The following is a 17958-nucleotide window of genomic DNA, read 5'->3' as shown; positions in this document are numbered from 1 at the left end:
CACTTCGCCACCTAGCTGCCCCTACTTTAATTGCTTTTCAAAGTCTTTTTTGAGTTTATCCATAGTCTGAGCCCATTTTCTATTTCTCTTAGAAGTTTTGGATATGGAAGCTTCGATTTTGTCCTCATCTGAGTATGTGTTTTGATTTTCATGGGACTGAAGTGATTCTCTATGGTCAGATCCTTCTTTTTCTGTTGTTTACTCATTTCCTCAGGCTAATTTACAGCACTTCCAAGGCTTTGGGGTTGTTTTTTTTTGGGGGGGGGATACCCAGCTGGAACCTTTATTCCTCCAAGGTCTTAAGCTCTCTTGCCTGTGCTTTGATATGTAGATGATCCTATACTTCCCTCTGCCTGGAGGGGGATCCAGCTATCTTAGTATGGAAGCCCAAACTGCAACCTGGGTCTGAGTGTAGGCAAATGGCAGAGTACTACTCCTACCAGAGAAATCTCTGGGGGGGTGCAGGCTGCTTTCTCCCAATTCTTGCAGCAGATTCTGAGGCAGGTGCTCCTCACTCCACACTCACCCAGGTGCAGCAGAGTTCTCTCCCTGCCCCTTCAGGCTGTTGCCAGTGATCTCTGGGCTGGGCTGGGCTGGGCTGGGCTGCACTGCACTGCACTGTACTGTGGCTTTTTTTTCCAGTCCCTGGTCCTGGTGAAACACACCTTTCCTGCAGAAGTTTTAAGTTATCTTGGACTGAGAAAATGTATCACTGTCTTTCTGTGGGTTCTGCCCCTCTTAATTTTGAATAGAGCCCTCATTTGTTTGTTTTTTGGGGGTGGGGGGTTGCAGTTGTTGGGGAATGCAACGTTCATGCTGCCATCTTGCCTCTGTCCCCAGAATCTCTTTTCCAAAGAAGGTTGAGGTTCAAGATGCAGAGGCCTTGAATTCTCCTCTTTTCTTTTTTAAAAGGTTTTTGCAAGGCAAATGGAGTTAAGTGGCTTTCCCAAGGCCACACAGCTAGGTAATTATTATTAAGTGTCTGAGACCAGATTTGAAACCAGGTACTCCTGACTCCAAGGCCAGTGCTCTATCCACTGCACCACCTAGCCGCCCCTTGAATTCTCCTCTTAAGCTGCATGTAGACAATCTCTCATTTTACTATAGACTTCTGCCCATTGCCTGAAAAGGGGTATTTGGAAAAAGGTGAAGAGTCAGCTTCAAAAATTGAGACTATCTTCAGAAACTGAGTTTCATTCATTTTAAAGCCAAAAGAGGCCTTAGAGATATCCTTTCGTGACCTGGCAGAGGTACTTGAGAGTAACTGAAAAATTCATCACCCTGCGACTGATCTGTCAACCTCTCAGAATTTCTCCATGCTATTCTCCCTTTCACTCTACAAAATACTTTGCCAGTTGTCTGTGATCTACTTATTAAGAACCCAGGGTTACCGAAACAAATGAAGAAACAGGATTTCAGTGGAGGCAGACCAGTAAATTGAAGAGGCATAGTTATAGAATATAAAGAGAGCTGGGTTTGGTATCATGGAATCTGGTTTCAAATATTCCCTCTATCACATAACACCTGGGCAAATCACTTAGCCTCTTCTAGCCTCAGTTTTCTCATCTGTCAAATGAGTATTCTGAGATTCCTTTTGTGATCCTATGCAATTTCCATCTTTTTATTTAGTTCAGTTACTTTTAAATTATTGGGTGTTTTGTTTTAGTATTTTAATATTCATTTAAATTTTGTGTTGTAGGAAGGAATTTGAAACAAGGAAAGAAATCACAATGTCTTCAACATTATCTGAATACATTATTGGTGGAGTGAAGATTCACTTCCCTTGTAAAGCTTACCCATCACAGCTTGCTATGATGAATTCTGTAAGTAGATTCCAGAAGACCATTTACAGTGTTAATAGAATGAAAAACATTCAGAACAGCTTCTGTTTGTTTTAGGGAACTTATTGCTTTCTTTTTTTTCTTACTTTCTTTTTTTTAAAAGAAAGATTTTATTTTGAGTTTTACAATTTTTCCCCCATTCTTGCTTCCCTCCCCCCACCTCCCACAGAAGGCATTCTTTTAGTGTTTACATTGGTTCCATGTTATACATTGATCTCAGTTGAATGTGATGACAGAGAAATCATATCCTTTAAGGAAGAAAAATAAAGTATGGGATAGTAAAATTACATGATAATATAACGCTTTTTTCCCCCCAATTTGGTGGTAAATAGTCTTTGGTCTTTGGAACATATTACTTTCAACAGTATACTCAGCCATTTAGTACATAGAGAATAATTTTCCATTATTAGTTTTTCTTGTAAGCACATCATCCTGTATACTATGGGACTAAATGATTTTGTGAAAATGCAGGGCCTTACAAAACAAATTTTGCTTTTATTTTTTTCTCTTCCAATACAAAATGTATGCATAGATCCTTCCGAATTTTTGGCATGGATAAAACGTAATCAAACCTCTTCTACTGCATGCATGACTTTTCTGCTTGGTTTTTAACTTCTTAGATGCTATTCAATTCCCATTTTTGATGAAGGCAGTTTCTGGTGAGCTAACATAAGTTGATTATGTCATTATTTTTGGTATCAATAGATTGTTAGAGGATTAAACAGTAAGCAACACTGTTTGTTGGAGAGCCCAACAGGAAGTGGGAAAAGCTTAGCCCTACTTTGTTCTGCTTTGGCATGGCAGCAGTCGCTCAATGGTGAGTAGCTTTTAGATATCTTTCAGTCTCCTTCTCAACTTCTGAATGGACAATCCAGAGTCTTGAATGCTGGAGTGGAAATAGCTGTGGTGCCAGGATTCAAACGACCTGGGTTCAAGTTTTGGTTTTAACATTTTCTTTTGACTTTGGGCAAGTTCCTGAACCTTAGGTTCCTCATGTGTACAGTATACAACATAGAAGTTGTGAAGAAGTTGTCATTATTCATTTTATTCATTATGAAGAGGAGGATTACTGCTACTAACACTAGCAATGACAATCCTCTCCAAAAGCCCTACACTCAAGTTTCATTATGAATGGAAGTGACCCTGCTTTCTCAAACATTAGAATTAAATTCACGGCTAGTGTTACCATGATGGAAAGATTAAACTATCAACCTAATAGTGGTCTCTTTTTCATTGGAAGACCAACTCAGTTAATCTCAGAGGCTTATCACTAGAGGAATGACTATTAGGTGATGAATTTTTTTGGCTAGGGTAACTCAGGGGATTGTCTAGTAGGGTTTGGAGGAATTGTAATCTTTATTGGCAGAATGAAATTGTGGATCTTGGGAAATATTGAAGAAATAAGAATAAGGAACAGATTTTTATCTAGAATGATCTAGGAATCAGATGATCTAATTAATTCTTTTTTACAAAGAGTTATGGTTGTATCAGATGAATATGATGACTATATATAGGTTATCATTGTTCAGACAGAAGACTGAAATCATCTTTTTGATTATTTTCAGACTATATCATGATCTTCCAGTGCTTCCAAGTTATTATTACAAAGATGAATTAACACTGAATGCTGGTATAGATGGAGAAAGTCTAGGAAATTGAATCTGTACAGACACTAGGATATATGTCACACTCTGGAAATGTTTTTTTGGAAAATAAAAATTACTTATTTATAATCTGCTTCTTTCTCTTAAAAGTGAGGAGTGATATATGACCACCAATCTTCTCCATTCTAATAAATCAATAATTCTAATTGAGCTGATTATAGTATTCCAAAGTGAAAAAAATTTATGGTAGTAAAACTTTTGGTATATGGATAACTTTAGAAAACTGAATTCAAGAATGGAGTATTGTCTTTTTATATATCAAAGTTAGAAGATTTTGAATCGTGTTCTGGATTTGCCACTTTCATAGGTAACTTTGGGCAAGTGACTCTGAGTTGATGTTTTCTCAGTTAAATCAGAAAGCGTTTTTCAAAAAATACCCACTTGTGCAATATACAATGGTAGTCACTATGTATCCACAAAGACATTGGTCCTACATTTACAATTTTAAAATCTCATTAAAATTTCCTTAAAAGGAGATAATCTGTAAGTGGTATATTTGGAAATGAAAATGTTAATGATTATTGAATTTAAGTAGTGTTTAAAATTATTTTCATTTACCTGAGCTCTGTTTTTTTTTTAAGGATTCAAATGATTGCAGATTATAATATGCAGTGTATTAATGAAAATTCCAATGTATGTCTTAGAGCCCTACACTTGAAATGGTTGCATATTAAAACATTTCTATATAAAAGGGTAGGGATGGGTAGGGATGATTTCACTCTTTCTGTGACTTACATTATTATTTAATATTTATCAAGCAATCTTAGATGAGGTAGCTATTTTATCAAAATCACATTCCTATTTGGTTGTAAAAATATCATCAGTTAAGGAAGTACTTATAGATATTTGCTCAAATCCTTTTTACCTTTTTTTTTTTGTTGTTGTTGTTTTTGCCAGGCAATGGGGTTAAGTGGTTTGCCTAAGGCCACACATCTAGGTAATTATTAAGTGTCTAAGACCAGATTTGAACTCCAGGGTTGGTGCTCTATTCACCGCACCACCTAGCTTCTGTTTTATTTTCATATAACTTAAAAATCTGAAAGCATGTTTTAACTGATTATGTGCCAGTTCTTGACTTAATGTTTTGCATTGGTTTTAGTAAATAGAACAGATTTTTTTTTGCAAAAATTTTTATTTGTTTGTGAGTTTTTCTCCATTAATGTATAGAATCATTGGCAGGTATTGGGTATATTTTTTAAAAATCCAAGTGTTATTTTTATTTTTAGAAAAACCAGGAGAGGAGAACTTGAAAAAAAGCTGTGAAATACCTATGCAGTGTTGTTGTACATGCCATTTACACACTCCCACTAATGATGATGTGAACCAAGGAGCTTCATGTTCTTTCACCATTCCAATCATGACATCTTCAATGGAAAATGAAACCTCAATTTGCCAAGGTAACCTTTTGTTAAGTATTTTTTGGTAACTTCTTTTAGCTAATATTGCTTTTTAAAAAGTTCAAATAACTTCTGGAGAGGTAGGGAAGGGAAAAAATGAATTCTTTACAATAGGATCATGGAAAGCAATTATGGATTCATATGCTACATGATAAGTTGTTTTTTTTAACTTTTAACTTTATTTATTTTGAATTTTACAGTTTTTCCCCTAATCTCGCTTCCCTCCCCCCCACTCCCCACAGAAGATAGTCAGTTAGTCTTTACGTTGTTTCCATGGTATACATTGATCTAAGTTGAATGTGATGAGAGAGAAATCATATCCTTTAGGAAGAAAAATAAAGTATAAAGATAACAAAATTACATAAGATGATGGTTTTTCTTTTAAATTAAAGGTAATAGTCTTTGGTTTTTGTTCAAACTCCACAATTCTCTCTGGAATGGTATTCTCCGATACCCCTAAATTGTGCCTGATTGTTGCACTGATGGAATGAGCAAGACATTAAGGTTGATCATCACCCCCCATTTTGCTGTTAGGCTGTACAACGTTCTTCTTGTTCTGCTCATCTTGCTCAGCATCAGTTCGTGCAAATCCTTCCAGGCTTCCCTGAACTCCCATCTCTTTTGGTTTCTAATAGAACAGTTGTGTTTGACATGATAAGTTTTTGCCTAACACCCTTTTCCATGAGTAGCTCATTTATTTATTTATTTAGTTTTTTGTTGGCAGTGGGGCTAAGTGGCTTGCCCAAGGCCACACAGCTAGGTAATTATTAAATGTCTGAGGCTGGATTTGAACTCAGGTACTCCTGACTCCAGGGCCGGTGCTCTATCCATATCTATCTGTCTATCCATTCTGAAACTTTCTCAAACAATCTAACCTCCCAGTACTTTAACTTACTCATATCCCATTACTTCACCTCTCCCATACTCATCTACACATAGATGGTCATCTCTTGATCTTGCTGTCTTCCACAAATTTTTCACTTGTATATTTATGAACTTAAAATTCTTTTAGTAGATTATAATTTTTTGACTTTCCATTTTCTCCTCTTTTTTTAAATGTCCATTTTATTGGCAACTTAGAATGCAAGGTATGTTTCTAAACCTAAAACTTAAAAAACAAGATAACCTAGCTGAAATAGGAGTTTTCCAAAGCTGTAATATTGTATATGCTTTTGGCATTGAACAAGTATTATTACATATTACATATGCATATAATACAAGAGACAACTTTACTAAAAAACCCCTAAGGTAGTAGATAATACTTCTATTTTGGTGAACTGTGATTAGATGAACTGATCAATCTCAGTTGGTAACATCCCTTTTTCCCTGGGTGGGGGCTTAAAAAATTCTAGTATAGAAGCTTTGTACTAGGTACTAGGTCTTACTCTGAAGATTTCTTTCCAAATGTCTCCTGTGAGGCATATACTATATACAAGAATCCATCTTCATCCTTCTCACTTTCATAGACTTCAGAAATAGGTATTGAAACGCTCACCATGCTGTGTCCATTCACCAATAGGAAGCTCGAATAAGTCTCACATCTACTCTTTGTTCAAAGGTCTGGTGCTGCTTGAAGGTCTTCTCTGAAGGCATCATGGGGGGGGGGCGGGGATGGGGAGAGGGCTTCGGGGGTCCGAGGGGCCCTGGGGGCAGGAGCTGAGGCAGCGAGGCCCGTTGGCTCGGGTGGTGGCTTCTGAGCTGCCCCTCCGGCTGTGGCGACTTCCCTTCTCTCTCCTCTTCTTTATAACTTCTGATCCTGTTCTTCATCTTTACCGTGCCTGGAGTCCTTCTACCTGTCAGTTTTTTTCTCAAACCATAACTTTTGAACTGTTTTCTTTTCCCTTTCTCCAACTTGACCCCTTGAACCAGTTCGACTCAACACCATCTTCTTCTCTCAAGTCCCTTGCCCCCTTAATCCAGTCTCCGTTCTTCCCTTTCAGCCCCAAATGGTGTTTTACTCTCGCCATCTGCTACTTTCATTTCTATTCATATGGTACTTTAGTACCAATGCGAAGAAGTTCCTCTTTGCCCCTTCTCTCTGTCTTCTTTCATTCAGATGCCTTCCTCCACTATTTCATGCTTTACCCACGTTTCATATGAAGAGATGACTCTTCTTTTCATGACTAGGCCCCCATGTATGAGTGATTCCATTCCATCCTTTCTTCCCCAGCAGATTTCCTCCTCTATTATTTTCATTCTCTCAGTAACCTTTCTATTGACTACTTCTATATTGCTTGAAAACACCCGTATCTCTTCTATCCTTAAAAGACTCTCACTTGTTCCATACATCCCCAACATCTGTCATCCTTTATCTCTTCTCTCTTTCATGACTGAATTCCTTGAGAAGATCATAGAATTGGTACCTTCCCTGCTTTTTCTCTCACTCTCTTAACTCTGCAATCTGACTCCTGATCTCATCATTTGATTAAAACTTTTTTTCTCCACATTTACCAGTGATCTCTTAATTGCCAAATCTGTTTACCTTTTCTCAGTTTTCATCCTTCTTGATTTATTTACCACTTTTTTGACAGTGTCATTTCCCTCTTCTTTGGGTTGCTGTGATATTTCTTAGCTTTGCTTTTTCTTGATTAGTCTCCTTTTTAGCCTTCTTTGAACCTTCTTAGCCTCCTTTGATGAGTCTTCATATAGGTTGCTTCCACTAACTGTGGGTATCTCCCAAGACACTCCTGAGCCTTCTTCTCTTATTTCTTAATACTATTTCTCTTGATGATCTCATCAACTCCTATGGATTCAGTTATCATTTCTATGCAGATGATTCTTATATTTATTTATCCAGCCATAACTATTTTCTTGAGTTCTAGTATGCATCTCTAAATGCCCTATTAGACATCTTGAATTGTATATCCTGTAGACATCTTAAATTCACCATGTCCAAAAATTGAACTTATTTCCCATAAAACTTTCCCTTTTCCTAACTTCCCTATTACTGTAAGGACACCATTGTCTTCTGAGTAGTCCTCTGAGCTCAAAATCTAAGTGTTATCCTCCATATTTCACTTTCTCTTACTCTTTGGCTTTGTAAACAGTTTGTTGTATTGTCTTTTTCCTATCTCCCACATCATTCCTTTTTTCTCTCCCTAAGTGTCTCTTTTTCTTGCTTCTTAAATATTCTGTTTTTTTTCCTCCTCTCTACCAAAATTATGACCTTGACACTCTCATTTATTCTCACATCTTCAACCCAATAGGATTCAACCTGAGTGAGGGTCTAAGAATTTTGAAAATAAATTTAATAATTTAATTTTAATATAATTAATGTTAGTGGTTTACTTTCTAACACAAATGAAAAAATGTTTTGCTTTAAACATTTAAAACATAATTCTGAGAAGGGGTAGATGAGCTTCATTAGACTGACAAAGGAATTCAGTATATATAGAAAGTTAAGAAACCCTGATCTTACCTCTATTTCTAGCTTTTACCTCTCAGGCTTCATGTTTACATTCTAGCTACTTGTTGGATCAGGTTGGATAGTCTGTTATCTCCTCATGTCCCAACTAATGATGAACTAATCATATTCCTCATGGCTCTCATATTTGTCTGTCTACCTGACTTCTTTCTTTCTTTTAATGGCATCATCAGGCTTAATAGTTAGACTGGAAATCTTAATATTATCTTTGTCTCTTCCTTTGCATATTTTACCAATCTTCAAATTTTGCCAGTTTTAATTCTATAATATTATTTTTGTCTTCTCTTATTCTCTGTTCCCACTATTATTAGCCTTGTTTAGGCTCTCACAGCTCACTGAGAATTTGAAATTTGTCTTTTATCTAATCTTGGCTTCCATTCTCTTGCCCCTCTAATCCATCCTGTATCCTGCTACTAAATTTATCTTAAATCACTGCTCTGATCTTGTTACTGATCATTACTGACACAAGCTAGTCTAATCTTCCAGTTCAACCACAAATCTTTTCTAGTTATCTGTTAAAAAAAACTAGATCCTTACCATCAAGGGACTTGTAGTATAATAGTTGGGAATACCTTATTTTTACAGATGAATTAACTGAGACCCAGTCAGTTATGATAGATTATCTCAGTATGTCTAAGTCTGTCTGTATGAAAAATATCTGCCTGTATTAGTGAACTACAGACTTGGTATGATACAGTAGTGTATACGTATATGTGTGTGTGTGTGTGTGTGTGTGTGTGTGTGTGTGTATATATATATATATATATATATATATACATATATATGTCAAAAGAGCTAATGTGAACTTAAGTTGCATTAAAAGTGGTCCAGGATCTGATTTATGCTCTGGTCTTGCTGTTGTCTGTCTTGAATGGGCTACATGGAGAATTGTGTCCAGATATGGATACTGTATTTTAAAAAGAATATTGACACCAAAACAAAGGGAAACCAGGGTAAGTGAGCAAGTTGGAGGCTATGTCTTATGAGGATTTCTTGAAGGATCTAGGGATGTTTAGCCTAAAAGACGACTTGGGGTGAACACCATGATGGCAGTCTTTTGGTAGATGGAAGGCATGTGAAAGTGGGGTTAGACTTATTTTGCTTGACCTTTTAGAAATTAACCAAAAATAAAGAGTAGCAGCTGTAGAGAGGCAGAGTTCAATTGAATTCATGTACTTTTTTTTTCAAGGCAATGGGGTTAAGTGGCTTGCCCAAGGCCACACGGCTAGGTAATTATTAAGTGTCTGAGGCTGGATTTGAACTCAGGTACTCCTGACTCCAAGGCCAGTGCTCTATCCACTGCACCACCTAGCCACCCCAAATTCATGTACTTCTTAATAATTAATTAGAGATGTCCTAAAGTGGAACAGGCTTCCTCAGAAGTTAATGGGCCTTGACTACAAATTGAATGAACACCTGACCGGGATATTGTATTTTATGTGATTTCTGATTAGGTAAATGTACCAGTGTTATCCAGCATCTCTGAGCTATGATTTTGTGGTTCTAGTTCTGTGAGTTGACTGATCACACAGCTATAGAACTCAGGTCCTCTGATTTTTCAGCTAGTGATCCTTTTCTTCATTGAATTGTCCCTTCTGGGGAGGGGCTTCTTAAACTTTTATTTTTTTGGCCCATTTGGCAGTCAGATGAAACCTATTGACTCCTTGTAGAATCATGTAAAGAATATATTGAAACAATTATCAAAATATTAAAAACAAATATCAAATAGCCCAATTAAGAATTTTATGAACTGGCAGCAGTAAGAATAGAAAACAAGAAATGGATATGAGGGTTTTTACAGAGGAGAAATTCTCTTAGGATAGATTTAAAGAAACTTAGGATGGATTTAAAGATTTGAGAACTGACTTCATAAAGAAACAGTTGAAGTCATGAGAGTACATAAAGAAGGAAGTCTGAGGGAGAAAAAAGAGCAAGAGGATTTAGGATAGAAACTTAGCATAGGCCCAGAACTGTTATGGTGAGGTGTCAGAGAAGCCAAGGAGGAAAGGCATTTCAGCAAAGGAAGTGAAATTAATAATGTCAAGAATATAATAATAAGGTCAAGAAAAATGAAGACTGAGAAAAAACCCACTAGTCTTTAAGAGAGACTTTTCTATAAAATAAGAGCAAAAGACAGGTTGTGGAGGTTTTGTTTACATTAGGATTTTAGCAAAATGAATATTGAAAAATCAATTAGAGAAAATGGGGAATTACTGGAAAGGGTTTTGTTTAAGTATATTTGTAAAAAAGACTTGGTGTGCAAGCTTAGTATGAGACAAATGATGAAATATTGCTACCAAAAAGTTAGTCCAATCTTAGGCTGCATTAGATGTTTAGTATCTAGAACAAGGAACTAACAGACCTATTGGACTCTGCTCAGCTAGACCATACACATGTGGATTATTGTGTTTGGTTCTGGATCCCACATTTTAAAAGCTGGCAACCTGGAAAGCCTTCAGATGAAAAGGAAGGAAAGGAGCCTCTGAATTATGTCACATAAGAACTGGTTGAAATACTTGAATTGCTTAGCCTATAGAGAAGATTCAATTGGAAGCATGCTAGCTGAGTTGAAGGTTTATCACATAGAAGAGAAATTAGGACTGACTTTGTGTGACTCCAGAGGACAAATCTAGGATCAAAGGGTAGGAAGTAAATAAAGGTAGATTTTGATTTAATGTAAGGATGAAGTTCTTAACAATTAGATTTGTTTAAAGATAGAATGCACTGCCTGAGGAAATACTGAGTTTCCGATTAAATGAAATTTTGAAATACAGCCTGGAGTAAACATTTGTTGGCACTGAAGAAGGAATTCATATGTCAGATAGGAACTTGATAATAGAACCTTATGTTGGAGGGGACCACAGGGACCACACAATCTTCTAGATGACTTTCAGCTCTCTTGCTCTAAGATTCCAAGTAGAAACTTAAAGAGTTCCCTGAGGGGCAGCTAGGTGGTGCGGTGGCGCAGTGGATAGAGCACTGGCCTTGGAGTCAGGAGTACCTGAGTTCAAATCTGGCCTCAGACACTTAAAAATTACCTAGCCGTGTAGCCTTGGGCAAGCCACTTAATCCCCATTGCCTTGAAAAATCTTAAAAAAAAAAATTCCCTGAGTAACTTTTTTTTTTAAATTGAAATTTTATTTTCCCAGATACATGCAATGGTAATTTTTCAACATTACAAATTTATGAGTTCCACATTTTTCTACCACCCACCTTTCCTTCTTCCCTCTACATGGTGGTGAACAGTCTAGTAAAAGTTGTATATGTACATTTGTATTTAACATATTTCCATATTCGTCATGTTATGAAGGAGGAATTAGGAACCAAGAGCAAAGAAAAAAATCATGAGAAAGAAAGGAAAAACTAGAAGTTTAAAAAAGTGAACAGAGTATGCTCTGTTCTGCATTCAGACTCTATAGTTTTGGCTCTGAATGTGGATGGCATTGTCCATAGCAGGACTCTCAGGGTTATTCTTGGTCTCTGAATTGCTGAGAGGAGCTGCATCCTTTATAGTTGATCATCTCAAACTGTTCTTAATGTGTACAATATTCTCTTGGCTTTGTGGTGCCACAGTGTACACCAGGAGAATTGTGTCACCTTATGCAGTGGCCACACATTAGTAAACTGTTTCTGCAGACAGGCTGACCCAGGTTGACCCAGGTAGAGGGTAACCAAGGGCCTCAAGCCCATCAGTGAGTTAGGGGATGTCTACCCTCAGCATGTAAAATCTTTTTCTGGTGGAATGCGTGGATAAGAACAATTTGCTCCGACAACCTTGAAGGCAAATGAAGTAGGCGCTAGAAAGTGCTTAGAGCTTGTGTCAGTTATTGAAGACATCCACTGTAGGCCATTGACATCCTGACTTTTGTGCGGCCATTGGACTTCAATGATTCTGGAAGAGAGAATGAGACTTTTGGTTTTCTGTAATCCTGTCTCACTTAAATCTAATTTATATGTACCCCACAATCTGATCGATCCTTTTCAAAAAATCAAGGACAAATGATACTTTTGCTTCCTTACTAAAATCTCCAAACTCTAGGGCATTTTGGGGGGCATAAAATCAGAGGCTGTCCTTTGTCTCTAGCTCTTTTTCTGCTTCTGATAGTAGCAGTAATTCTCTTTTAAGTTTTTAAAGGAATTTACTATTACTAAATGATCATGTCCAGTATAGGAGTGAGTATGGGGATTGAGTGATGAAAAGAGTTGACAGTACAAAGCACAAAGGTTCTAATAGTTTAATTCCGGTCACTTACTAGATATAGGACATTTATGCCTCTTACCTAAAGCTCTTGTTCACCTTGATTGTAATAATAACTAGTTTTTGATCCATTGCTGTGGAATTGATTAGTTGGATTCTCCTTCCCATTTCTCTGAATCTGCTTCCCAAGTTTTCAAAGCAAGGCACTTAGCAGAGACTTCCTTTCTCTTGTTCCCCAGGCCTTTTATTTTAGGTCACTTTACACTTATCCTGTGAGCCAAACTTTTAAAAACATATACTTCTCCCCATATACCTATTAAGAAATAATTCTTTCTTATCTGAGCCCTAGAGCTAGTCCTTTCAGCTTTCAGAACCTGGTGACTCTCTTACTTTGTCTTGGAGATCTGTATGCTCTAGCTCCTTTAGAAACTACATTATTTATTTCTAGCTTTCCTATCTCTCTGTAATTTGAAGCAGATTATATTACTTATATAATATCTTTTTGCTAGTTCAGCCTTCGTTGTGCCAGCCTACATTATCACTTTCTTCATGGGTATAATACATATTCGTGTAGACAGATCAGGTCCTCCTTAAGTCTACATTTCTTTATATCCTCATGACTCACTTGCACTTGCATCTTGATCTTGAGTTTCCAGATTTTGACATTTGAATTTTCTAACAATCAGAGTTATTTAAAGTACAATGTGAAGCTTCAGGACAGTGGTTCCCCTCATCTGGACTAGATATTAAGCTCTAGCATTTCCCTGAGGCAGGGATAATCGAATATATTTCTGGTTGAGTATTGGATAGGCTAGATGACCTGGAATCCCTCTGCTCTTTAGATTCTAGGATTTCTATGGGCTGTCTGACTGAGCTCAGGTGACAACTAAAGTTAAGGAATAGTAGCTAAGAGTGCTTTACTTTGTCCCCAGTCACAGGGACTTAGCCAGTCACTTCCCCAACTCAGTCATGAGTTACTGGGTCTATTTTGACCTGTGTTTTCTGGAAATATTGCTTTTTGCTGTAATGGCAAATTAGAATTCATAGGTCTCAGTGAAATATATATATATATATATATATCTCTCTACCATATTCCAACTTTTTCCTCCAGTAATTTGCTAAGACCATTCTACTATTGTAGTAATAGTTTAAAGTTACTCATTATATTTATATTTATATTATTATATAAACATTACATAATATTATATAATAAATATATTATATTTATTATATTGTATTTATAATTATTACTAATTATTAAATTTCTTAAATATTTACCCCCCAAAATGAGCACCTTGACTGTTAGAACTATTAGCTAGAATGGCTATAAATATCATTTAGTTCAACTTTTCTTTTGAGGGTTGTATTTCAATATTTTTACTATATTTGCTAAATTTTTTTGTCAAATAAATTACTTTGAACACTTTATTTTTCCATCTAAAAGTTTCTTTAAAATATTGTATTGTATGCTGCATCTTGATGCCAATTTTAGTAGACAGTATTTGTGAGTGACTTTGGGCAGTTATTTGTTTATATGTCTCATTACAAAAGATCATAGTACCAAAAAAAAAAGATTGTTCTATTGTCTTCCAAGAACAGGCATCTTTTTCAAAAATAGAATTGGAAACAAAATAAAATGTGCAGTAATATACTTGAGTTACATTTGAGAAAGGCTTTTGGTAATTAATTGTTTATATGTCTCATTACAGAAGACTCTACTCCAAAAATCACACTAGCTGCAAAATTATCTGCCAAGAAACAGGCATCTTTGCTTAGTGATGAAAAGGATGATTTTCAAGTAGACAAGAAAAGGATTCGTCCCTTAGAAACCAAGGAGCGGGTAAGCAAGGTTTATTGGCAGTGAAATAATCCAGATATAGCTGAACATGCTTGTCAAGAATCAATCAACATTTCAGTGGAAGTCAGAGAGATTAGTTGGGTCATATCACAGCCATAAATTAGACTATTTCTTTTAGCTTCATTTTTACTGTTACAAAGGAGTTCATTGTTATGTCAGATTATTCATAATAACATGTCATTAAGATGAATTGCACTATGCATAGTTGTACTTGAGGAATTTATGCATTTTATATCTTTGGAGCCTGCTCACTAATAGTGACAGTCCAGTGTTCCATCAAGGAAAAGAATTCTAACAGAAGATTGGACTTTATCCACTAGTTTTTTTAAATATATGCATTAGTGATATATTCCCTCAAATTCATCTGTTGTCGACTTTCTTTTTTGCTAGAAAGGAATCATTTTCTTGACTTTTGTTGTGAACCTTGGAATATATTGTGATTAGCATTATTGCTGAGTTAAATATTAGTGTGTGATAGAACTATTTAGCCTTTCTAAAAAGAAACAGATGTAAAAATAAATACTTAAGTACTAGCTTGTGTGTAGATTTTATTAGTTTTATTTCTACTATTTGGTATTCCCTATGGTAAAACCTTAGTAATTTGGACCATTTGTGAGGAAGGCCATCCTAAATCAGGGCAAGGTCTAAATTTTCCAAAGAAGCACATATGTATTACATAGAACACTTCAATGAATAGGACTATGTATTACTTAGGGACTTGCCTATTTAAGGAATGTCCTTAAGATGATTTATAATTAATATAAATCAGAAAGCATATAGCACCTAGGTATTGGGAATATAAAGACAAAAATAAAGATCCATTCTCTAAGTGTTCACATTCTAATTTCATATCATTGTCTCAGCTTATCATTTGATTGTAAATAAAGTATAGGAGACTTTCCAAAACAGTTTAAAATAAAAAAATAAAGTCTTAATGTTATCTTATTATAGTTTTAGAACGCCTTTTCTGAGAATCATATCACATAATAAATAGTACTTTTTTAAAGGCAAAAAGAAGAGGAAAAAAATCAATACATGTCATTGATAGATTAAAAAAAGACTAAAAACACATTCTGTGTTCAAAGTTGTGAACCTCACTGCCATGAAAGTGTGATTTGAGGGGCGGCTAGGTGGTGCAGTGGATAGAGCACCGACCCTGGAGTTAGGAGTACCTGAGTTCAAATCAGGCCTCAGACATTTAATAATTACTTACCTGTGCGGCCTTGGGCAATCCACTTAACCCCATTGCCTTGCCAAAAAAAACCAAACCCCCCAAAAAAGAAAGTGTGAGTTGGGAGGGTCCTCTTCAGTCTTTTCTTTAAAGTTATACTTGTTTTTTATATATCTTTTGCAACATTAATTTTTTGCATTCTTTTGTTTTCATTGTGTAATCATTTTGTATATTGTTTGGCTCTGCTTTGTACCTTCTGCATCAGGTCATGTATATTTTTCCATGTGTCTGTATTATTCACAATTATCATTTCTAATAATACCTATCATATTAATATCCCTATATATTCATGTACCACATTTGGGCATCTACTTTGTTTCCATGTTATCATTGTCACAAAAAGTGAGCAGTTTGTTTTCTTAAGTAGTTAAAAAAAATTCCTTCCTAGATTTTGTTAATGTTATAAATTTGCTTAACAGACTCTTAGAAAAAAAAATAAACTGGTCTAATCCTTCCATGAATTGTCATGTTTTCATTTATTGGAGTCCAAATTTATATAGTTTTATTTTATGTAAATTTTACTTTTTTAGAAGTAATATTTTATGAAATATAAACATTTGAAGAAAATAGCTCATCATTTACATGAATCCTTGTTTACTTTTTCAAATTTATTTCTAACATGTAATTTGTCAAAGACATGAAATTAATAATGAAAGTGAAGAACTAGTTCATATTTACTTTGTAATAAAGTGTGGATGGGGACAGAAAATTATATAATGTGGGGTTGGGCTTATCACAAAACATTGGCTCTTTGTCTACATTGACCCTATTTTCTCTTCGAGTGCTTACTAAAGTGCTGGAAGGAATTATAACATCATCTTCCCTTCTTTTCCCCTTGCTTCGCTTCTGCAACAGTGCCTAAAATAGGAAGAGGCATGGCTACTGCTGAGAAACATAGATAATAGAAACGAGATTCAGGAGGGGGATTAAGATAGCAGACCACCAAGTTGGTCATATTTTTCAGAAATCTGTGATAGTCCTTTCTACTTTAATTTCATTTTCCTCTAATAAAAAGTTGCAGTTATTTAAATTTTGAAAAATAAAAATGCATTCCTTAAAAATTTCTTTTTGCTGAAACTGAAGAAAATATGGGGTGGGGAGGCAGCTGGGTGGCACAGAGGATAGAGTGCCAGTCCTGGAGTCAGGAGTATGTGAGTTCAAATCCCACCTCAGAGACTTAATAATTGCCTAGCTGTGTGGCCTTGGACAAGCCACTTAACCCCATTGCCTTGCCAAAAATAAAAAAAAAACAACCTAAAATAAAAAAGAAAATACGGGGTGGTGCTTTACATTTTACTTTTCCAGATTTGTTTGGAGTTCACCTTGTAGGATTCTTTTATAGGTGGTACTATATTATAATATGATTCTTTTTCACTATTAATGACTGACCTATTTTACAGTCCAAGATGAGCCACTATTTTTTATTTTAGTCAGGAAAGAAATATTGTGGTCATATGATAATGTATTGTTTGGCAGGAACATATATTTTTTTTCCCTTCAGATGTCATATTAAATATAAATTCAGCTATCACTGAATATAGAGGACATCTTTAAAATGAGGTCTTTTCAGAAGGAGAAAAACATGTGTTTACTGAAAAATTACATAGATTATAGATCACCCTCTTTTTTACAAGCCAGATTTTGGGGGAAGATGTATGACCTGACTTCTGACCAATAACTGTTTTTCATTATCATTTTTACTGGACTAGAAAATATTGAGAAGACTCTTTTGAGCTCTGGAAACTGACCTCTTTAAGCATCTTCAGTTTATTTTGACTTCTGAATTGGTGTGTTTTTGCAGGTTAGAAAGCGTCATTGCTTTGCAAAAGATATACAGGATTTAGATATGAAAGTCGCACCAGAGAGGATTATGAAGCCAAACTCTCCACTGAGAAAAAAGATAACTTTTTCTCCACAAAAGGTATGCATTATAATTCCCATGTTGATATTCAGTTTAAGGAGGGGTTATATAGAATTTCTAAATTCTATGTTATAAGAAAATGTCTTATTTAAACTGTTTCCTGCAGTGGGTTCTGAAGGAGTAAGTCCTTTTCTTTGGATGACTTGTTATAGGAAATACCTTTGTCTCCTTATTGATTCACTCACAATTGCAGACTTTTTTTTGCAGTTTTTTTGTACTTTCCATTTGAGATGTGAAAAACTTTTGAAGTGCATAGAGAATGAAATGTATTGTTCTTTAGAAATTTCCTAAGTGGACAGTGTTAATGGTATTTTAACTTGAGTCCCTCTTTAAAGTATGGAATGTATTGGAGTCAGGAGGACCTTAGTTCAAAACCAGCATAAGACACTAAATACTTAGTAATTGTGTGATATTGGACAAGTCA

General features: G+C 35.6%; 1 protein-coding gene and 1 pseudogene across 1 annotated transcript in view; one reads left to right on the top strand and one right to left on the bottom strand.

The window, feature by feature from the left end:
* BRIP1 (BRCA1 interacting DNA helicase 1) overlaps positions 1-17958 on the top strand; it is a 448227-nt gene that overhangs the window by 3600 nt on the left and 426669 nt on the right. Inside the window, exons 2-6 of the mRNA XM_074223555.1 lie at positions 1700-1823; positions 2547-2658; positions 4732-4902; positions 14234-14364; positions 17415-17534. Of these exons, the coding sequence (XP_074079656.1) occupies positions 1731-1823; positions 2547-2658; positions 4732-4902; positions 14234-14364; positions 17415-17534 (627 nt within the window). The 5' untranslated portion in view covers positions 1700-1730. The remainder of the gene's footprint in view (positions 1-1699; positions 1824-2546; positions 2659-4731; positions 4903-14233; positions 14365-17414; positions 17535-17958) is intronic.
* LOC141513587 (microtubule-associated protein 1 light chain 3 beta pseudogene) lies at positions 6244-6495 on the bottom strand (annotated as a pseudogene).

The sequence above is a fragment of the Macrotis lagotis genome, chromosome 2 (genome assembly GCF_037893015.1).
Source record: "Macrotis lagotis isolate mMagLag1 chromosome 2, bilby.v1.9.chrom.fasta, whole genome shotgun sequence".
Lineage (NCBI taxonomy): Eukaryota > Metazoa > Chordata > Mammalia > Peramelemorphia > Peramelidae > Macrotis > Macrotis lagotis.
The sequence above is the reverse complement of the archived record's forward strand: the minus strand, read 5'-3'. Positions and strand labels throughout refer to the sequence as shown.